This window comes from Halichoerus grypus, chromosome 15, assembly GCF_964656455.1.
Source record: "Halichoerus grypus chromosome 15, mHalGry1.hap1.1, whole genome shotgun sequence".
NCBI classification, from domain to species: Eukaryota; Metazoa; Chordata; class Mammalia; order Carnivora; family Phocidae; genus Halichoerus; species Halichoerus grypus.
This window is the reverse complement of record NC_135726.1, coordinates 5,779,724-5,803,098: the sequence shown is the minus strand read 5'-3', so window position 1 is coordinate 5,803,098 and position 23,375 is coordinate 5,779,724. Positions and strand designations below refer to the sequence as shown.

General features: G+C 42.9%; 1 protein-coding gene across 3 annotated transcripts in view; it reads left to right on the top strand.

Annotated features, from left to right (window-relative positions):
- CDH13 (cadherin 13) overlaps positions 1-23,375 on the top strand; it is a 1,400,946-nt gene that overhangs the window by 445,526 nt on the left and 932,045 nt on the right. The window contains exon 3 of one of the 3 annotated variants that reach the window (XM_078063201.1): positions 19,858-19,886. The exons of the other annotated variants lie outside the window; for them this stretch is intronic. Within the exon in view, the coding sequence (XP_077919327.1) occupies positions 19,858-19,886 (29 nt within the window). The remainder of the gene's footprint in view (positions 1-19,857; positions 19,887-23,375) is intronic. 3 annotated transcript variants of the gene reach the window in all.

Below are 23,375 nucleotides of genomic sequence, written 5' to 3'. Positions count from 1 at the left end.
AATGTGCTTCAGCAATGGGGTAAAATATTGATGAGTTACTCTATCATTGATGACTATTGTATTAGGGTCCTAGCAGGAAGGGGAGGCTCACACACACACTGGAATAACTTGAAGAAAATGGAGTAGACTATTTACGAAGATGTGGGAAGATTTGGGGAAAGCTAATGAAGGACCAGGCAGCACTTGAGAGCTGCCAGCAGCAGGAAAACAGTACCTCCTCTAGGCCTGAACAGAGGGGGAAGAGAGGGCCCAATAGAACCTGGAGAGAGAAGCTAAGTGACAGGAGCCCTGTCTTCCTGGAGGGACACAGCCAGGGAGAAAGCTGGAGGAGAGGACACCTTAACCGCACCCGCTAGTAACTTCCATTAGCCAAATCTCAGAGGAGGCCAGAAAGAGCTAGGGGAGAAAGCAGCCCCCAGAGCCAGCATCTTGGAGCACCATGAGGATGGAGATAAGTGGCAGGTTGATCTGGTGTGGCGAACGGGGTACACACAGCACTGTTGTCAGCCTACCAATCCAGATCCTGGGATATCTCTGTGGTCCAAAAAAATGAGAGGGAGTCTTATCCTCAGAATGGAATATTCTTCAACCAGAAAAAAGAACAAAGCACCTACACACGCTGCAATGTGGATGGACCTTGACAACGTGAAGCCGAATGAAAGACCGTATTACATGATTCCATTTATGTGAATTGTCCACAACAGACAAATCCAGGGAGACAGAAAGATTAGTGGTCACCAGGGCTTGAGAGAGGAAGAAATGGAGAGTGGCTGCTGATAGGTACAGGGTTTCTTTTTGGGGTGATGGAAATGTTCTAGAACTAGACAGTGGTGATGGCTGTATGGCACTGGGAATATGGTAAATGTCACTAATGGTGAACTTTATGTTATGCATAACTTACAACAAACAAGAGGGAACTTCCTTCTCACGATGCTCACGTGTATCTTTTATTCACTCTGTGAGCAGGCACCAGGATGCACCTGACATTTTCTTGCTAGAAAGTTGGTGGGAGAGGCATGCTCTTGGTGGCCCAAGTGTGTTCCCCCCACCTTTATGCCAGCCCAACTTCCCACCCCAGTGCCTGCCACTGTCCACACACACAGCAGTGTAGGGGAATTATCAGCTCCCAGGAGGCCAGCCAAGCATGGACTGGAGTCAGTCTACACCAGCCTTCCTCCCTTACAGGTGGGGTTGCAGGGAGGTATGTGCCCCGCACTTGTTTCTGGAGGCCCCCCCCCAGTCTGGAGCTCCAGTAGTTAATAGACAGCAACACCCTTTACTCTCCCTTCCTCTCCTTGTCTCACTTTCCCACTCACCTGCTGGTGTTGCGTGCACGTCCCAGATCAGCTACAGCTCTCAAGCCCTGTCTGAGGATTTATAACAACCATAAAGTAATAATAGATAACATGTATTGAATTCTTTTTATTAAAATATGTATGGGAAGAGACTGGCTTGTGTTCATTTTGCCTCTCCTCTTCCCTTGATAAGGCTGTCTTTATGTATCGGGCACATGACTATCTCTGGTTCTTAGACACTCCTATTATCAGAATCCCCCAGGAAAGCATTGAAAGTGCAGATTCCTAGGCTCTGCCCTCAGATACGCTGATTCAATAGGGTTAGATGAGGGGTCTTGGAATGTGCATTTATCAAGGTCTTTAGGTTATTCTTAGGCAGAATAGAATAGGAAGAGTCTCCACTGAGAAACTCTGACCAGTGGTATCTTGAGGACTGAGGGGGAGGCCACTTAATGCAGGTATCCACGAGCACCTGCTCAAGTCCCCCAAATTCTGTAGGGAGAAATACCCCACTATACATGTGCTTTCTCTTAAACTGATGGAATCCACATCCACATATGGAGATTAATTTCGGTATTTAATAATCATTAAGTAAAGAGAGTGAAATATCTACACTATGTAATTACATAAAACATGCTTCTGGCAATATTTGCCCCCTTGGAAATTCAAATAGGAAGTCTCTAAGGAGCCAGGTTGTACTCTTGGAGGTGGACACAAAGTAATTGAGCTTAGCTAATGGAGATAATTAATTAGGAAACGGTTAGGAAAAGAGCCCTCTGCTCTTGCTATTTTCAGAAGTCAGTGACTCCTAGGGACCTGGTGTCTCCTCTGAGCAATGGCCTGGCCACACTCAGGAACTGAGAGGACAGAGAATAAACAGCTCAGCACAACCCTAAGGGTGTCTGGGCTCTACCAACAGAAAACTACCCAGTTCGACCTGGGGTTCAAGTCCCAGCTCTCCACTTCTCAGTCTCTGAACTTAGCCAAGTTATTCAACTTCCACAAGGCTTAGTGTTCTCATCTTAAAAGCAGGAGTTAGAATAGTAATAACACAAATGAGTTCCAGTGAAGCAGCACCCTTCAGGAAAATAGGATGTAAGTCAGAAGATGCTGAGGCACCTGGGTGGCCCAACTGGTTGAGTGTCTGACTCTAGATTTTGGCTTAGGTTGTGATCTCAGGGTCCTGGGATCATGTCCCGAGTCAGGCTCCGAGCTCAGCACTCAGCATGGAGTCTGCTTGGGATTCTCTTTTTCTCTCTTTCTCCCTCTCTCCCTCTGCCCCTTCCACTCACCACAAATAAATAAAATCTTTAAAAAAAAATCAGAAGATCCTGACCAGGTGTGGTCTTGCTAAACTCTCTCTCTTTTAGCAGAGAAGGTCTTATTTTCTTGCATCTGGATCACCTGTTTGACCCTTTCTGCCCAAGTTTGATCTGCATGAGCTTAGCATTCTTGCCTGATCTTTCTAGCTTGTCTGCTTGCCAGCCCCCTTTCTGCCCTCTCTGGTTCCAAATGCTAGCCCAATCTTACCTAATATGCCTGGCTTACTGGGTCTACTCCTGGTGCCGCCAAGTGGCAGTGCCATGAATCTTCCAGCTTTGCCCTAGATTTTGTCACTACAGTGATAGGGAATGACAACCCAGTGGTAAGAGGTTTCATTCAAACCCTCTAGCTACTTCTTCCCTATCATACCACACCAGGATGGGCCAGGACAAGAAGTCAAGTGCAGAAATATGGCTGGACCAGAAGGACCAACAGCTCCCAAGGGGCAGGAGAATAAAGGGGCAAGTCATAGAGGGCATAGGCAAGGTGTGTGAGCCATCATGGATTGAAGAATGCATCCATCATATGGGCAAAACCACTTCTGTCTTGCTCACCACACTCTCCATACCATCTAGCTCAGTCAGTAATTGTGGCATGAGAGAGAAGCTGACACCCAAGCCAAAGAGGCAGAGACTTGACCTGGATGATAGTTTTGCTTTCTGGTGGTATTAGACATTACATTATATGTTATTACGATATGATACAGGAAGGCTTTTGTTTTCTGTATTGATGAAAAATGCATGTTTTTATTCTTTTACAGAACTAATAGAATCATAACACATTTGTCCTTGACTTTTCTATCCTCTTATTATATCTACTGTAGGAAGATGGGTGGACATGTTTTTTCCTCTGTCAACCCTTTCCCATTTACATTGGAACAAGCAATGAAGAATCAGTGGATAGCTGGGACTCATGTGGGTAGACGGAGAAGAAATTCCTTAGGGGAGTGAGGGACTCAAGGCTATTTAGAGGAAATGGTCTAATAAGGGGAAAATAACCAGGTTCTGGTACCTACAGACATCTCTTGATGTCCAGGATTAGAAGACAGATTGAAGGAGCACAGGTCCAGGATACGGAACAAAAAAAAACAAAACAAAAAAATGACTGTGAGAGTGTTCCATGGAGTCTGATGTAAGTATTCCTGCCACTTATCCCATTAAGGCCAGATAGGAATGTCTCTGGGTCATCAGTCCCTTAGCGATAATCATGTGTGTCTGGGATAGCAACTAGTTTTCATTTTATGAGTCAACTATCATGTAGAGGCCACCTAGATCTCTGTACTTAAGATTCTGAAGCTCATCAGGAAGGTGTGCCTCAGTTGATTAGTGATGTCTGTCACAGGCATAGGTATAGAAGTTGTGTTATGCATACCACATACTCACCATCTCAGGTTCACCTATATACAATGAAATCAAGATCTGGGGAGTTACCTCAATATATGAAGACTCCTCCCAAAATATTTCTTTGAAAAATATGGATATGAGGTCCTACCTGGAGTCTATTTTGGTTATATAGAACAGAATTATTTATAATTGTTTTGGATCTCTTTTCCAAATGATTGATGCATTGGCATAAAAAGGCAAGGCACAGAATACACATCATTTAGAGAATTATCCTTTACAAACCTGACTTTTAGGTGGACCACGAACCTGAACTCAGAGCCAAACCTCAGCCCCTGACCTAAGTTCTGTTTTTAAGGCCACAGCCTTCTTCGCAGAGTTGGGGAGGATAAGAGTGGAAGACAAAGAACTTGTGTGTTCTTTGAGACAAAAAAATCACATTTGAAAAGTTGCTCAAAAATGACTTAATTCAACTGTTTCTCATGTAATATTCTGGAGTCTGGCAAATTTTGCTGAGCTGGGCCAAACTTAAAGGGTACGTCACCTATGACAGAGCAATACATGTGTATTGTGTGTTTTCCCAGTAAATCTTATAGGTAATTCAGAGCGCCACCATGGGCAGGCAAGTACTGTATTGGAGAAATGATCCAGTGAGGGGAAAAGAAGTTTCTGTTTTGTTGAAAGATCATGAGATCATGTCTACACCGTAAAAAGCGACATCTGGGTGAAGAACTATTAGTTGCTGACAAAGCTGTGTGTGTGTATGTATAAATGTGTGCGTACATATGTGTGTGCATGCACAGGTCCTGATGTGTGAGCTTTTGTACATGAAATAGACTTCTCACGCTATGAGGAGGCCAGTGGGCATTTAGCCAGGCTAGGCTCAGGCAAGCCTTAGCCTTGGTTCTCAGAACTTGTGCTTAGTCCTTGGGCTCCATGAAGAAGTTTGACCAGTTCTAGAATTCTAGAATGTTAACTATGCGTTGGTGCCATTTCAGAGGTCTTCAAGCAGAACCTTGGTTTTACACATAAACATACTTTTTGATGAGTGGTTTTCAGGCACACCTCTTGTGAATGGTCCTCACTTAGATATCACTGTGCCCTCTGGGAGTTAAGTCATGACAAACAAACCTGGTGTCTTTGCCCAGAGATCTGAGTAATAAGGTGGAAAAGAGTGTATCTCTCTTCCATGTTATCCTAGTGAATTAGAGTTAGCCTTTTCCTCCTAACTGCAAGAGGAAATGATAATGACCCTTAGCACCCTCCTTCCACACCCTTCTCAGAAATTCAGGTAATGCATAATCAATTTAATCATCAATGTTGATGGCTACCATTTGCAGAGAACACGTGTTTGGTGTATGTGGGGCCTGGAGAGAGTGACCTAGTTCACACCAGCATACCCTTAAGAGCAAAGAGGGCTGCTATTGATATACTGAGGCAATTAGACTAGGCTTCAACCTTCCTGGACAACCTGGACATGTAGTCACCTTAGTTGGAAAAGATCTTTGAGCTTTTCCCTGCCTGTCCTGCAGAGGATACTGGGAGGAACAGAATAGATCGCTGGGTTCCTCAAGATTGACACACTTATAAACACAGGATCTTTGCACATATTTGGCTGCTAGCTTCACTTATGCTGCTGGTTAGTGGGTGGGCAGAGATTATGCGAGGAGGACTGAGGAATGCAGCCTTCTGGTCTGTTTTCTCCAGAGGCAGCAGTATGATGTGTGGACCAGAGAATGGCCTGAGAATCAACCACACATGTCATTTACTTGCTGAGGAACCCTAGGTCAATTATTTAACCACTCTGGGCTTTGGTTTTTCAGATCTAAAAATGAGAACATTTGTTTCCTCAAATGATTATTATGATTCCATGTGATGACCTGTGACAAAGATTCCAGCACCCAGCACACTTTTCTTCCTTGTGTTGAAGACCCAGAATGTCACTAATGCCCAGGGAAGACAGAGTGACTGAGAAGAGCAGTAACAACGGGGAGTTTATTTTAGTAATTATTTCAAATACTGGCCATATCTATGACCCTAACATACATACCCCACTTGTGGAACAATTCAGAACAGACAATTTCTTGCTCAAACTACACCAAGAGATTTCCTCCCTGGATCCCACTTACAGAAAGAAGCTACTAGGGGACTCTCTGTCTTTTTATCAAAGAGCTAGAAATAGGAGCTCAATATTAGTACGTTCTTGCTTAATTAGATGAAGACATCTTGTATGGGGAAGGCCATTGCTTCTTTCTCTTCACAGGTGTACGGATCTGCTTCAAAGACTGTGCAACTGGGGAGAGAGAGGAGGGGAGCTGGCTTTTACATATCGCAATGTGTCAGGGGTGCAGGTCAGCAGGCAGGCCAGGTCCCCTCTTAGGGTAGGTTCTGGCTTGAAAGCTGATGCCAGGGAGAGGTTAGTGCTCCTGCACAGCATGAAGCAAGGGGTGTAGAAGAGAAAGCAAACTTTGGCATAAAAACTAACTAAATCCTTAGCCTGTGAGGCAATGTGCACTGAGATTTTGTTGAACTTTATTCCAAACTTAAAACAAAATATAAGTGGTATGAGCAGGAGGCCAGGTTTACTGGTTTATGCAGGGTAAAGAGATCATCTGTAATATGGTTGCTTTCCATTTTGATCCTACTCCCTCAAAACTGTGGATCTTAAATTGGTGGCCCAATGGGGGCCTCTGTTCAAACTGGCCATCTTCGGGGCAGAAGCAGAGCCAGGGCAAATGGTCAAGCATTGGGCTATCTGGCTGGCATCCGCTGCACACAGACATGTCTGGGATTGGGTTGATAGGATGATTTTACCTGTTCATTGCAACACTGCGGCATTGCCATGAGGGATTTAGACCCTCAGTGGTTGCAGACCTATATTACAGTAATGGTCCAAGCAGAGAAATGAGAGCAGTGTTTGTGACTTCGACTTTACGTGGAGCTGTGCATAACTGGGGCTTCTGCCTAGAATCTTTAGAGTGCATAACCACAGCCAGTTATTTGGCTCTTGCTTCATGTAGACAAGCCAAGGGTCCCCTGGTCCAACACTGGTGCAACCTGTCAGTAACCACTACGTCCAGGCTGCATTCTCGATGCCCTGCTGGGCTCTCTGCCTGTCTGGAAACATGCTTTCCATTACTTAAAACCAACACCTAAACACACAAATGTCCTAAGTGAAGGTGAACCATGTAACTTAGGCATGTTTTTAAACCTCTCTGAGCATCAGCCTTTTCATCTGTAAAAAGGGGGGCCATGATCACAGGGATGTTTGTGAACTAAATTAAATCACAACTGTCAGAAGTCAAGCATTGGTCATTATTATTACTTCAGACTCTGAACTTCATCAAAGAAGAGTCTGCGTTTTCCTGATTACATTTCCTGAGCTTGACACCTGGTGGGGACTCACAAGTGTTTATTGAATGAAACATCAATTATGACAACATAGTTTAAAGACTAATAATTAAAACATCATTCATTGGATGACAAAGTGTCTGTTAAACCATTTTGGGATGTTTCTGTCAGTGTCTGTAAAAGGAAAATAAGGATTCAAGGATGATGCAAGTGGGTCTTCCTCAGTTATTTATTTTTTTTATATGTTTGCAATATTTAAAATGTAAAAAAACCCAGTGAAAGAGGGTAAGAAGACTGGAGAGGCCAGAGTTGGTGGTTCTATGTCCAGACGACTGAAGGAAAAGGGACCAGGATGAGCACTTGGCCAATTCCTTCTTGGAAAAGGGAAGTCCGTATCTGCACCAAGATGGGAGAGAGAGGGCTGTGGCCGAGCCTCCCTGACCATGGTCAGGGCCCGAGTACGCACAGCGGCAGTCCCCACTGAGCACAGGGCGCCTGGATTTTTATCTTGTCAGGATTGTATGCTTCGATTTAAGAACTGGGTCAGCTGTCTTCCTTACCTGCTAGGTTAATGCTTGGGAGAATAATGTGCATAAAGTAATGGGTGATTTTTTGGTAGGTTTAATGTACTTATTTAGGCTTATTCCTCTAACTTGTCGACATGTGAGCCTTTTTTTTTTTTTTTTTTTTAAATATAAAACCAGTGTGTCATACTGTTCAGCTGACATTACCTGGTAGGTTTGAGAGAGTATCTGAATTAGAGATGGGCCCACACAGGTTCCAATGAGAGTGGCTTTTTCAGCAGGTGTGATTCACTGCTATTAAAAATTTATTCCGAGAATAAATTGTTGGCTAGCTATCCCATCCATCCCCTCTCCTAGAAAGCCGATTTCATCAGTTTTGTTCGTTTCTATGACAATCAGTCTTATCGTCGGTTTAGTAAAATCTCCTTTTGCATAGTATTGGTTGCTTTATTTGTTTTCAAAGCTCTTCAGAAATGAATCTTGGAATTGGAATGTATCTTTGAGGCCACCTGGTGTGAAGTCCTATGGATCACAGAAGTGACTTCTGTCACTTCCTTGTCACTGTCCCATTTGCTCTGCTCTTGAAGATTGTTATCTGGGCTGTTACTCCATATGACAAGTGTGTTTGATGCCTTAATATTTAGCATACACCAGGGTTGCAATGTTCACAGCCTCTTCCCATTCCTAGAAAGCTCTGTAATGGAACTCCTGTTCTTGGAGCACCATGCCTCACATTTACATTCTGGACAGATTGGGCTGTCTGTTCCAAAGGGCTGAGCAGCGACAGCTGAAGCAAACACAACTTCTGAAAAAGAGGTGATGTGTTTTCTGTCCCAGTAGCTCTCCTGACTGAGACCTGATCATGCCCTGGGTGGGGCTGGAGGAGTAAATATGCAGAAGAATAGGGAGGAACCCGTGGGTATATACCATGTAGACCTCCAACAAGTTTTGGAGATGTGTCTGCCCTAAAGTGTTCTTATTTTTTAATATTTAGTTGGTATTTTAATATTTAGTTGTAGATGAGGAGTTTGGCTTAGACACAAGAATAACAAAAAAAAGCCCCCAAATTTTAAAAATTTTAACATCTAAGAATAGTGTTCCCTGTGAAATGATACTAGGGCTGGTCTTCCAGATCATTTATAGATTCATCTAAAATATTCTAGACTGAAAATACATGGTGCCCCAACACAGCCTCCTAGGCAGAATTTGCCTCATGGAAATCTGATCCCAAGAGCCTTTCATATAGATCGCTGTTTTAACCACAGTGATAACCCAGAGCCAGTGTGTTATGGAAGCCAAAATGCCCACCACCATTTAGGAATAAAGAAAAGAACTGTCCACGGGTCAGTGTTCTGCCAAACACGCAGCGTACTTGGGCGTGGCACAACTCGCCATAGATCTAGGAGTGCTGGCTGACTGAGACTGGCCTCAGCTCTGCTCACCAGACCTGTACCCTCACGTCCCGTCATGGGGCATCTGACAGGAGCAGTGTTAGGGACGAGGGGCAATGGCTTAGTTGCATGTGGCAGATAGAGAATCACCTACTTGGAAAGGTGAAGGCCGAGAAGCCAATCTCTGTAAAGACACATAGGGAATGGGAGGATAGAGTCAGTGAGGGAGATGTAGGGGAAAGATGGGGACTTTGGATCCATTTATGTACCTACATTGGGCCAGGCACTGTGTTGGGCCCTGGGCATAAAACAATCAGCCAGACAAGGCCTGATCCTCACAGAGCTTGGGAAGGGAGTGCAAAGCATTTATTATGCACACCCTCTTACAGAATTTACTATGTATCAGGTACCCTCCCATATAATTTACAAATAAAATCTTAGAGTGCTATATATGGAAAGTCAAATGAAATCTAATGCAGTAATATAAAGTGTAATAAAAAGTCCATTTTACAGAGGATGAAACTGAAGCACAGAAAGATTCAGTTACTTGCTCAAGGCCACACAACTGGCAAGGAGTGGAACTATTGGCAGATTGTGAAAAGTGTTCATGAAGGGAAAATGGGCATGCTTTAATCAGTGGCTCTCAAACTTCAGCATATATCAGAATCCCTGGATGGCTTGTTAAAATCCAGGTAGCTTGCTGGCAGCACCCACAGCATTTCTGGTTCAAGAGGTCTGGGGTGGGGCCTGAGAATTTGCATTTCTAACAGGTTCTCAGATGATGCTGCTGCTGCCGGTGCAGCGTTACCTGGGACCCCACTTTGAGAACCACTGCTCCAGGTGGTATGGTAGATCCTGTCACGTTCTACCCAGATCCCTTTTCAGGGTCTAACCACTCATTTCCTCAACTGTAGGAGTGTTGTCTGCTTAGTTCACAGCTACATCTCTTGGTCATTGCTCTCAGTCACTGCCTTGTTCAAGACTAAGCTCCCGTCATGGGGACAGCTCGTGGCACATGACCCAGCTTCTTGCCTTGGTTCAAGACCACCCTAGAGGGCCATCATGTCAGAGCTCCTTGTTAGACCTACGGAGGCTTCAGGTGCTATCTCCTGGGTCTGTTTGTCCCTTTGCCCATCCCGGCCTTCCTCACCTCCTTATTAGTTATCTCCAGGGAAGAGTTCTCAAAATCCTTCTGCATGCAGCTTTCTGTCTTGGAGGTGGTTTCCATGATGGAGAGGGCTGGCAGGAATGGCTCACTGAGGCCCTGATTCTCAGGCCAACTCTTGATGGGGTCCTGTGAAGAATCCATGCACATGCAGGGTTACCTGGAGGATTCAGTTGGTTAAATGTCCAACTCTTGACTTTGGCTCAGGCATGATCTCAGGCTCATGAGATTGAGCCCCTAGTTGAGCTCCACACGCAGTGTGGAGTCTGCTTGGGATCGCCTCTCCCTCTGCCCCTCCTCCCACTCGTGTGCGCATGTGTGCGCGTGCTCTCTCTCAAATAAATAAATAAAATCTTAAAAAATAGAAGAATCCTTCCACATGCAGAATAAAGAACAAATGAAAAACCCCAGTGCAGAAAAGGTCCAGGGGCTCTTGGACAGCCAGCATGAGCCATCCATGGCAGAGTGCCACAGCAGGCTAGAGAGGCCGGCAGGAGGCAGCTCCTGCAGGGTTTAGGGGATAGGGTTTGTTCCAGTGCAATGGGAAGCCATCAGCAGGTTTGGATGAGGGACATGACAACAACTGTTTGATTGTTTAGAAAGGGTTTCCTTGACCATCAGGAAAGTGGATTGTAGGAGTGCTGGTGGGTGAATAATGACCCCCAAATATGTCTGGGTCCTAATTCCTGGAACCTGTAAATACTACTTTATATGGTAAAAGAGATTTTGCAGGTGTGATTTCTGTACAATGGGGAGATTATCCTAGATTATCCAGGTGGCCCCATGTAATCATAAGGATCCTTATAGGAGGGAGGCAAGAGATATAAAGGAAGGGGATGTGATGAAGGAAGCAGAGATTGAGGTTGATGTGGCTACAAGCCAACAGATGCGGGAAGTTTCTAGAAGCTGAAATAGACAGGAACAGATCCTCGCTTGGAGACTCCAGAAGAAATCAGCCATGACACCCCCTTGGTTTTAGCCCTGTAAGACTCACTTTGGACTTCTGACCTCCAGAACTGTAAAAGAACAAATCTGTGTTGTTTTAAATTTGGTAATTTACAGCAGCATGGGAAAATGATACAAGGGGTAAAGTGTGGAGGTGGGAGATGAATAGGGTCCAGAAGGAGTGCAGACAAGTTCTAAACATGTAGGCACTCACCTCAACATTAATGTATGAAGCATAAAGGGGAGTGCATCTGCCTACATTGAGCGCTCTGTGAGAATCTCCAAATAGACAACTATATAAACATACCAATATGCAGGCCCACATCAAAAAGATCTTTGCTATCAATAACTCCTTAATGAGGGCTGCTTTGCACAGCCATGTGTTAAAAGGCATAATTACATTCCAATATTTATTTGAGTTACTGCCATTTTAGGCTTATTTCATGGAAAGGCAGGAGTAGGAAAAGACATTTGTTTTGTGCTATTGATCTGCGGTGCTGCCAAAGTCATAAAGCCCCCAGTAAAATTCCAGTGAACTCTTGGATTGTGCCGTCCCCGAATAGTCTTATTACTTTCTTGGCTTAAACTATTCATCTGTGACACTGTGGGACACAGCAAGGTACAGGGAGGACCTGGATTAAAATGCTGTCATTTATTTACTAAGTGCATGGCCCTGAGCAAGTAATGTAAACAAACTCTGAATCTCAATTTCCACATCTGGGTAAAAATAAAAATAAAATTAATCATACACTTATATAATATAATCCTAAGAATTCAGTGGCTGGCACTTAGTAGGTGCTCAGTAATGCTTCCCCCCAATGAATTTATTCATAAGTGCATAGAGCTATTTATGTAGAAAAGTTATGTGACAACTACCAGTTATGGCTACTTTTATAGAAAGTGTCTCAGCCTTCCGCCTTACAATAAAAAATAGTGTTTGGCTCCAAGCAGATGAGATTGAACACAGTTATTTGAGCTACTTATAATAAAATGTGACAGGCAGACTTTGGTATTTCGCTGCCCCAAGTTTTTTTATGGACTGTTCACTATCATTGCAACATTCAGCACTTTTTTCTGCGTCAGTGTGATAGACAATATTCATATTCTTCTTGGGTAATTGCCTTTTTAGCTGAATCAATGGCTTGCAGGCATGAAAAGGAGGCTGTTTTATCTCAACTTTATTTATCCTATGATTATATTAAGACTATTAAACTGAATCTCCCCTCCTCCCAGGCCCATTCTCAACCTTCTCCCCAAACCTCTCAATATTTACCTCTTGTGTGAATTTTCCCACTATCATGCCCCACATTCCACAAATATTTCAGTTCTTTGGAAGAATTTCATATTTAAATAAGGGCCTGCTGCATGAGTGAACCAGTAGTATTATTCATTTACTCACTCATTCATTCAAAAAGTATCCTTTAAGAGTTTATATAGTGAGCACACTCTGGGGATACAAGAGGAAGAGGAGGAAGATGCCATTACCCGTGTGCATACAGGAGACACAGCTCTGATAGGTTCTAGAAAGGAGAAGTTCCTATAAGGGAGGGGTCTTGGTATTCTTAGTGAGCATAATAGATGCTGATAACTGAGTAGTCAGGGAGGAAAGAGTTCTTTGATGAGGTGACTCTTGAGCTAAGATCTGAGGGGAAAGCACATGAATGCTCACGTGTGTATGTGAAAGGAGTGTGTGGAGACTGAAGGTAGTTAAGTATCCCAAGGCAGAGGGAACAGCATGTGCAAAGCCCTGTGGCTGGAGGAGGTGTTGTGTTTTCTTGGAACTGGAAGCTGCTCAATAGGCAGGAGCCTGAAGGGGGCACTGGCAGGCAGAGTCCAGACCCTAGGGGCCCTATAGACCATGTTGCACATTCCAGACTCCATGCCCCAGGAGACTGGGAAATCCATGAAGTGTAGTCAGGGAAGTGGCACTATTAGAAAAGAGTTTGCCTTTCACCAGATCTCTCCAGTTGGAGGGTAGGGAATGGGTTGGAGACAACTAGGTTGGGGCTGTTGTAATATCCAGGTAAGATGTGATGGAGGCTTGACCTAGGGTGGCTGCAGTAGAAATGGAATGAGGTAGACAACACTTTGAGTCATTCAGGAGGTAAAACGCACATGATACAGTGATGGATTGAATATAGAAGGTGCAGGAGATATGGGCATCCAGAATAGCTTCTCCATTTTGGGCTTGCCTTGTCGAATGGCTGCCGTAGCCCATCATTCAGCTGTTAGAAAGCAGTGGAAGAAAACCAGACTTGTGTGAGGGAGAGTAGATTTCCTGTGTATATGGGCTTTAGCCTCCCAGAGTGATGAGACTTCAGGAAACCAAGGCTGAACTGGTTGGGACTATGTTGTGGGAGCATAGGTTTTATGAGTTTTATTTTGCTGCATTTCCCCAAAGACCTGCCAGTTAAAGAGCAGGCATTTCCCATCAATCTATACCAAACACCCCATAGCAGTCATTACAGATTACCTGAATAATAGGTACATTGGTTTTGCAAAGGTCTTTGATATACTATTTCTTCTTCATTCCTGCTGGAGAAGCTAAAGCTGTATCTTCTTCCTATTTGCTCACCACAGAAATTCTACCCTTTCCTAAATGTGTGTTAGCAGCCTACTCTTTCCTATAACCCATATAATATCCCAACATCCTCAATGCTTTTAGGTGACAGCTTAGTGTTTTGGGGTCCTCTGAACCAGTGAATTCAGGCAAACAGCCTTCATTCATCTCACAAGCTGGATCAGACTGAGTTGTAGTAGCTGCCTGGTGTGTGTAGGAAAGAAGATTCTGGAACTATAGCTGGGCTCCAAAGAAAAGAGTTTTGTGATTAATTGGTGATGTCTATTATGGGCTTAAGAGGTAGAATAGTGTCATATGAGCCATTCATTTTTATTTGTCTTATAGTCTTTCTCAGTTCCTAGCACATCTCTTCAATCTATCAACACAAAGGATATTTACAATATCCTCAACTTCTCCTTAGTATGTTGTTCTTTGGGTATTTCTGTATTTCCTTAAAAAAATATATGACAGCAAGGATCAATTTTGTCTATTTCTAATTCTTGGTTTTCTACGAAGCACATGGATGCCCAGAAGGGGCTTGATAAGTTGTCTTTTCACATTTCCTCTCCCTGCAACCTGTATCTCTATCTCTACCCCCCAAGGCAGGGTTGGTATGTGGTTATAGGGCTGAGCAAGAGGAGCTTCACCTTTTGTCCCTTCCTTGGCATTTGTGTGTCGCTGCCTCCCAAGTAGCTTTGGAGTTAGAGTCCACAAGAGGGAAATCTGACAGCACTGTTGTGATAGGTGTCCTTTGGGCCCACACAAGCCTCATAACACTCTTTTCAGGGATGGGAAGTTTTTCTGAGAACCTAAGGTCAAAGTCCCTTCTGAGCTCTTGCAAGAAGCATGATTATTAGGTCACTGATTGATTCTCCATAGAGTTGGAACAACAGGAGATCTGAACATGAGGACATGATGCTATGCACTGCAGCCTGACAAAATATAGCTGAATAACTTTTGGATTTATAAGAGAGTACATTTAATTTTTAACAAATTATATACAAGATATCGAGTGACATTAAACAGAGAGTAAAATCAACCATAACCCATTTAAAGCAGCCTTGCAGATAAATGTCCCAATTCTACTAGCCTGCCAAATATATTCTTTATCTACACACATTTGTCAATTCTTTCCACAACACTAAGCCTTTCTAATGCTTCTCTGGGAGTTACTTTTCTCCCCCACAAGCCTGAAATACAGGTGACATCTACTCTCTATGAAATAGATTGGATTGACAAGGGAAAGCTCCTGGCTTGATTTGTGATTGTTAATCCTTTGGTGATCAGAGACCCTTTTGAGACTCTGATGAAATTTTTGAACTGCTCTCTAGTCAGAAAAGAAGTGATGTAATCATTTACAAAAACATTTGTATACAGTCTGTTGTGTTGCATTTGAGATTGATTCCATTCACATTCATGTCATAGAGTATAAAAAGTATTTACTGAAGAACAAGTGTCACTCTAGATTTTTTAGATGGAAATTAAGGGCCACTTTCTAAAAATATTAGAAAAACATAAATATGTTTAATAAATATGCAAGTTAAACAAAAAGTAAACCTTAATTCTGTTCAAAAGTAAAAATGAATGAGGACACTATTGTTTTGCAAATGTAAGGAATTTTAGTAGTCACAAGATCTTTGACATGGCAGCATGGATGTCATCTGTAACATCCAGTCACCTTCTGCACTTCTAATTTTTATGGCAACAAATGCGTGAAAACGGACCCATTTGTTCAGCTGGTAGCAGCAAAATCAGAACTCCCATAGCTCACTTTGCCAGAGAAATGTAGGCTGGTGTGAAGGAAAGCAGGTTTTCCCATTCATGTCCTGTGATTTCTTTGTTATCAGGTCAATTAAGTCAGCTATGGCTGTTTTTTGTTTGTTTGTTTGTTGTGTTTTTTGTTTTGTTTTTAAGAGAGAGTGTGAGCAGGGTTGAGGGGTGGTATGCAGGGAGAGGGAGAGAATCTTAAGCAGGCTGCACACCCAGCAATGGAGCCCAATGTGGGGCTTGATCTTGCAACCCTAAGTTCATGACCTGAGCCGAAATCAGGAGTTGGAAGCTTAATCAGCTGAGCCACTCACACACCCCACAGCAATGGTTGGTTTTAATCATTTAGTGCTATCTATGTGTACAAATTATCTATTGTTGCACATAAAAATTACCCCCAAACCTAGTGGCTTAGAAAATATTTATTATCTTTGTAACAGCTTCTGGTTCAGAAAACTAGGTGGTCCTGGTTCAGAGTCTTTCATGATATTAACATCAAAATTCAGCTGGGGCTGCAGTCTCAACTGAAGACTTGACTGAGGCTAGAGGATCTGCTTCCAAGATGGTGCCTTCACGTGACTTTTGGCAGGAGGCCTCTGTTCCTTACCACCTGGCCTTTCCATAGGACTGCTAGTATAGCTACACAACATGGAAACTGGCTTTCCAGAGTGATATATCTCAGAGAAAGGAAGGAACCCAAATGTCTTTTATATCTTAATCTTGGATGTCACACACCATCACTTTTACCACATTCTATTCATTAGCAGCAATTACTAAGTCCAGTGCCACTCTTTAGGGGAAAGAAATTAAGTTCCACTTCTTGAGGGAGAAGTTTCAAAGCATTTGTGGACATATTTTAATATGACCACACTATTTCATCACAGAATTGTACATTCGTGTTTCAATTCTAAGGCGGTTCAAGCAAAGTTAACTATCAGAACAGCTCTCCGTGTTTCCAGGTGCTGGAGATAGAGACATCTCCCTGTAGAGAACATGATGAGGCTTTGGCCCTCTCACTCCAGATTGTCCTCCAATACCATTTCATCACTTTCAAATGGGCCAAGGTATTTGGTGTGTGTGTGTGTGTGTGTGTGTGTGTTTGAATTTTTCATGCTAAACATAGCCAAATGGTTTTGAATATACAGAATCTGTACTTGCACAACTGAGAATAGGTTATAGTAAGTTATGGAGCTTACAATAAAAAAATTAAAAAAAAAAAAAAGTTGTGGAGCTGTGCTATCTGCTGGCACTCCACCATGGCAGTGCTGGTGAGGAAAAAAGCACTGGAAACGTGACCTTCCCCACAGATAAGCTTCTTGAGATCAGGGTACGCCAGTGTTAGCACAGTGCTTGCTACATAGGAGCTACAGAGAAATGCTTTTGAATGAATGGATGAATGAATGAAGACCATGGAGTTCAGCTGGGACAGGCAGGTTCGAACCAGTGATGCAGGACTGGTGATACCATGTCCGGCATCTGGGAAAATGGGGCACTGGTACAAAAGAGAGCTCTAATTCCAAGGCTATGCCATCTCTGTCCTCTCGAGTGTTCTCTGCAGGGTGTGGAGAGTCCATGGATTTCAAGCATTTGTTTGAATCCCAAAGCAAAGATGGGAACTTGTAGGGATAACCTGCCCTTAGTGAACACTAAGAACTCTAGTGAGAAGGTTTTGTCTTTTGGGGCATCCTCTGTACATAGTGGGGGAAAAGGAAGAAAATATATACACAACCTCAGTAGCATATAACAGGTCATATTTATTGCTCATGCATATGAGGTCAGCCATCAGGTAGGTGACTCTGCTGGTCTTGTCTGGGCTTGCTCACATGTCTGGCAGTCAACTGCCTGTTGGCTGATCTATGCCGGCCTCAGCTATGATGACTGAGTTGACGTGGCTTTGTCCCATGACACTCCTAACTTGTAGCAGGCTAGCTCAGGCGTGTTCTCAGAGCAATGGCTGAGGCACAAGAGGGAGTAATCTTAATCCAACTGGTGCTTTTCAACCCTGTTTGGTAAGCATTCCATTGGCCAAGCATGGGGTCAGGATCAGAGTGGGAGGGCACTGAATAGGTACATGGCACAGGGAGTGATGAAGAATTGGGGCCATTTTTGCAATCTGTTGCAGGAAGGAAAGAAATAGGTTTTCTTTGTTAAGACAAGGATCGATAAACCTTTTCTGTAAAGGGACAGATAGTAAATATTTTAGGTTTTGTAGGTTACATGTGGGTTCTGTTACATATTCTAAACCCCTTTCTTCTCCTCCTCCTTCTTCTTCCTCTTTTTCTGTTTCTTCTTTTTCTTTTAATAATCCTTTAAAAATGTAAAAAGACTATCTTTAGGCTGCACAAAAGCAGGCTGCAGGACAGATTTTATCTATGGGCCATAGTTTGCCAATGAGTGGATTAAGAAGAAACAAATTTTCATACTAATAATAATTTATTATGTTCTATTACAAAACTCATTCACATGCATTGTTTTATTTGATCCTCAAGACACTCTGGTTGTTGAAGGTAGATATTACTAATATCTTCCCGTTACATATGGGGAAAGATGCGAACTGATTTGAAGAAACTGGGATGGGGCTGTGGTGGGGACTGGAAGAGCAACTGATGTTTATCTAAGGTTGCCGTGCCAAGAACGGCTGCTCATGTCCCCCCACTGCATGTGGGGGCTATGCTTCAGAAGGATTGCAAATGGTCTGCTTGACTCCCCTGAGAACAGACCTTGTGCAGGTAGAAGGGAAGCCATCCAAACATGTTAATATATACCCAATACAGGCTGAGATGAGGCTGATTTCAAGGGTGCAGAAGGTGAGGCAGTTGATTCCCAGGTCCCATTTCCCAATCTCCACTTCATAGTATGGCCGCCTGAGATGTGTTTCTTAACTCGGCCTTCCAGAGAGGCTTCCTCCAGGCTCAAAATCTCTTACAAATGATGATTAAGGGGATGTTAAAACAAGTCGTCTTAGTGATTAGGGCAGTTTTTTTAATCCAAAATGTGATCAGTATGCACATTTTGTATCTTTTACAGCTTTTAGTGTTTTTTTTTTTTTCCTCCTACTCACAACCCTAAACAATTTCATAGAACAAACATAACAGAATATTAAAATATTCTCTTGTCTACGCCAAGTGTCATTTAGCTTTTGGGGAATAATGTCCTGTCTAGTGTTCATGAACAGTAAATACTAGCTAGTAAGTACTAGCTCCATGTCTCAACAGTCCTCTGGAAAAGGGAAATAAAATGAATCAGCCAATTAGTTGGCTGGGCACTTGCCTGCAAGTTGTCAAACAGAAAATTTTGTTCACTTTTTCCAAATTGGCCGAGATTGGCTTACTCTAGAAGTTGGCTTACTTTAGAAGGATGGTCTATGGAAGCCTTTTCTAGGGTCACCCAAAATATACTTTATGGATATTAGTTCCTCAGGATGCTGAAGTGCTTTGGAATCTTTAAAGATACTTATGGCTGAACAGACTGGGACACCTAGGTTAAACAAAATGAAATTATTTTTTTTTCCTTCAGTACTTCTAAGAGACTCTAATATGTAAATGCACATCCTGAATTTCCTAGAAGGGACTAGAGCATGCAGCAGTTTCCAAATCATGGAACCCTCTTCTTCACAGAACATCTCATGAGAGAATATGGGACAAACTGAGAATCACTACCGCAAGTGAAATGTCACCAACATTTTATGCCACGAATCCCTGAAGCATCCACCAATGTAGACTTACAGTGTATAAGTGGACATTCATCTGTCCTTTCAAATAATCAACTCATACTTCAGTGTTTTAAGGAAGATCGCATCATAAAAATCAGAATTAGTAATTGTGGAATGTATGTGTATATATCCCTAGGAATTAAGAATTTAAGATTGTGGGTTAAGCTAAATCATTTCTCAGATTCTGAGGTAGTAAGTCCTGTCCTAGAATTTTGCAAACTGCTAGAGAAAGTAGCTGTCAGAGCATCAGAGCCTCTCATCCTCTTGTGAGTCTTACTCTCCTCTTTGCCCTCGTGCAAGATTTCACTGATGGTGTTGCTGACAGGATACATTTTAATTGCTTTCTGGTATGAGTTCCCAATACATCAAGCCTTGTTTTCTCCATATGTAATGATTATCCACAATGATTACTATTCAGAACACTAATCTGGTCTCTAAAACTACAATAAGAGGTAGAATGGTTTGCTTCTCTTTAAGGTGGCAGATTTTTTTCCCTCTCACTGAGCATCCCGAGTACAACTGTAGGTATTGCTTCCTGCTGGTATTGGACTGCCAACGTCCTGTCCTGCGTGTAGCCCAGCTCCACTCATCTTTACCATGACTCAGTTCCTCTTCCTGTTTTTTCTCTCACCCCAGCTAATAGCATTAACATCCCCTCAGCCTCCAAAGTTAGAAAGTTCTGACTAACCTGTTATTTCTTCCTCTTCCTTACCATCTACTAGTTGCCAAATCCTGTTGACGTTACCTCTGAAATATTTCTTAAGTCCACACCTTCTTTTCATTCTCATGGATATTTCCCCAGTTCAATGTTGTATTTTTCTGAGACATGCCACGTGGTCCCTTTGTCATTATCTTTCCGTCATCTAATGGCTACTTCCATCACTATTACTAAGACCCTTAACATTTCTGAAAGCTTTTTATTATTCCACTCCTGATTGTCTTACATGCATTGTCATTCAGTCTTTACAATGGCCCTTTGGGTTGGTGTTACTGTAATCCACATTTTAAAAATGAAACAAAACAAAACAAAAAACAAAACAAATCCCCCAAACCCAAAACACCTGAAGCACAGATTAGTTATGTAATAAACCCGAAGTTATACACCCAATACAGGAATGTATCTGCAGCTTGAATTTGGAGGGTTCTGCCCAGATACCTAAGCTGTTACTCACTATATTATGAACTCTGACAACATATGGGCCTCATGAAAAACAACTCTCAGTAGGGGAACCCTCATGTCAAAAGTCTTCACTGGCTCTTCCTTTCCTATAAAATAATATTAAGACTTTAAAATAGTGCATACGTTATGCCTGGAAATGTTTTTAATTTGCATCCATTCTTAAATTTATTGAGGTTTACATTCAATAAAATGTGCCCCTTAAGAATATATTTCTATGGGGAGCACCAGGGTGGCTCAGTGGGTTCAGCGTCAGACTCTTGATTTCAGCTCATATATATATATATATATTCTTTTTTTTCCTCTCTCTATATATACATTTCTATGAATTTTGGAAAAATTTATTCACCCATGTAACCACCGCCACAGTCAAGATACAGAATATTTTTATCACCCGAAAAGTCCCTTGTGCCCCTTTCTAGACTATACACACACAAGCTTGTGGCCTCAGACAACCACTGATTAGCTTTCTGTCTCTATAGATTAGATTCATTTTTCTAAAATTTCATGTAAATGGGATCACAGAGTATTTTGTGTCTCTTTACTCAGCATAATGTTTTTGAGATTCATCTATATTGTTGCATGTATCAGTAGTTTATTCCTTTTGTTACTGAGTAATGTTTTTATGACTAGACCACATTTTGTTTGTCCATTCACCTGTTGATGGACATTGGGCTGTTTTCAGTTTTTGGCTTTCATGGATAAAGCTGCTCTGGGCATTCATGAAGGAGTGTTTGTATGGGCATCAGTTTAGTGTGGTGTATTAACTAGGGCTTTTGGTTGCAAGTGACAGCAATCTACCTCAAAGTAGCTCAGGAGGAAAAGGAAGGAGGTTTATTGGTTTCCACAAGTGGGAAACCCAGAGTTGACTTAGTTTCCATTATGGCTGGATCTTGACAGTTGTCATTAGAAGAACGTCTTACTCCTTCCTGTCACAGCAGTTCTTCTGTCCTTGTCAGGCCCATTCTGAGGCAGTCTCTCTCATCACAGCGACAGGGGGTCTTCCAGCAGCAGTCTGAGACTTACAGTCCATACCCGCAGCAGCTCCCCCAGAGAGTTTTGTTATCCCAGCACATTCCATACAAATCTTAGAACTAAATTTCACTGGCTCTCATTAGGTCACGTGCCTATTCTTTAACCAATTGTTATGAACAAAGAAATGGGATGCTCTGATTGGTCAGGTTTTAGTCTCGTGCCTTCTTCTGAAACCGCAAGTGTTGGGTGGTCGGTGCCACCCAGCCACACGGACTTTGATTGCCTTCGTGGGGTGGGTGGCTCCCCGAGGAGATTGGAGCACTGTTATCAGAAGCAAGGAAATGGATGAGTGGCTGGCAAACCAACAGATGATCATTGCTCACAGTACTGGAGGTGTTCTGTCACCCCGTTCTAGCAGCCATTCCCACCTGGTCTTCTGTTCCTGAATGCTAAGAACCAGATTCTCTGGCCACTGTAAACTCATTCCCTGGTGTTGCTGCACTTTTCTTGTTTGCTTTCCTCCATGCTGTTCTCTCGCTTGCAGCCTCCTCTGTGGCTGCAGCAAGCTTACTCATTCCAAACCGAGCTCAAATGCCTTACACTTCAGAAAGCCTTCCTAAACTTGCCCCTGCCTGAACTAGTCTCAGGGCACGTTATTGGTACTCTGTCGCGGTTCTTACCATGAAGTGTCTACTCAAAGAATTGGTTTCCTATGATTGCCTCCTCCCCTACTGGACACAGACAGCATGAGGAGAGCGGTTCACTGTCTTGCTCATCTTCGTGCTCTCCAGAGCCCAAACATGGTGCTTTTTACACAGTGCAGACACCACAAATACTTACTGATTGATTCTGGACTTGCCATCCATTAAGGGAAGTTAATGGAGGTTTTCTGATTCTCAGCACATGACCAATTTTAGAGTGTTGCATCAGTCAAATTTCTAAGAACCAATGAAGTCTTCATTTGGATCTTTCTATCTCTCACTCAAAGAATATTTTAAAAATAATTTTACTGTATTTCCCCTCCAATTTTAACAATATGTAAGCATTTGTAGAAAATTTGCAAATATAAAAGTATAAAGATGATAACAGGCTTCTTCCTAGCTTAGGGCCCTTGTGTGTGCTACTTCCTCTGCCTGGAAGACTCCAGCTCTTACACCTTCATATCCCCGGTTCCTGATGTGTCACTCCACAAGAACTTCATTTTCACCTTGAGAACTTCCCTTGCCTCCCAGTTTTCTTTATAGCACTTATCCTGATAAAAATGTAACCTCTATGTTGATTTATGTATTGCTGTCTCTCTGGGCTATAATATAAGCTCTGTGTTGTTAGGGCCCTCGTTTAGCTTCCTCACAGTGTATCCCTGCTCCCAGAAGAGTGTCTGGTTAGCACATAGTAAGTGCCCCATGAATACCTATGGCATCAATTAATGAGTGCTGTTATGTATACAGAGGTAACCATTACTTATACTTTTTTGTTTCCTTCCACTTACATAAATACTTATACACGCAGATATGTGTGTGTATGTATATTTTATATTTATGTGTGTACATAGTATATCATAAGTTATATATAACGTAATTCAGGGCTCCCACACACCCTGTCGGTGTCCCGTTCACGTTACTCCTCACTCACTATTCCTTAGGGCAGCTACTCACCGCAGACCCTGGAGACACTCTGCCTGAGCTCTTGCTCTGCTGCAGAAGCGTTCATGCAGCACATGCCAGGAGTACTGGGGAACTCACACCCCAGGAGCACCCTCAACCAGGGACCATTAGGGATTGGAGGATAACTACCCCAGCTCCTTCGCCCCTGTGGAGGTACATCTCTGGGGTGGGTTCTTCACCATTTCT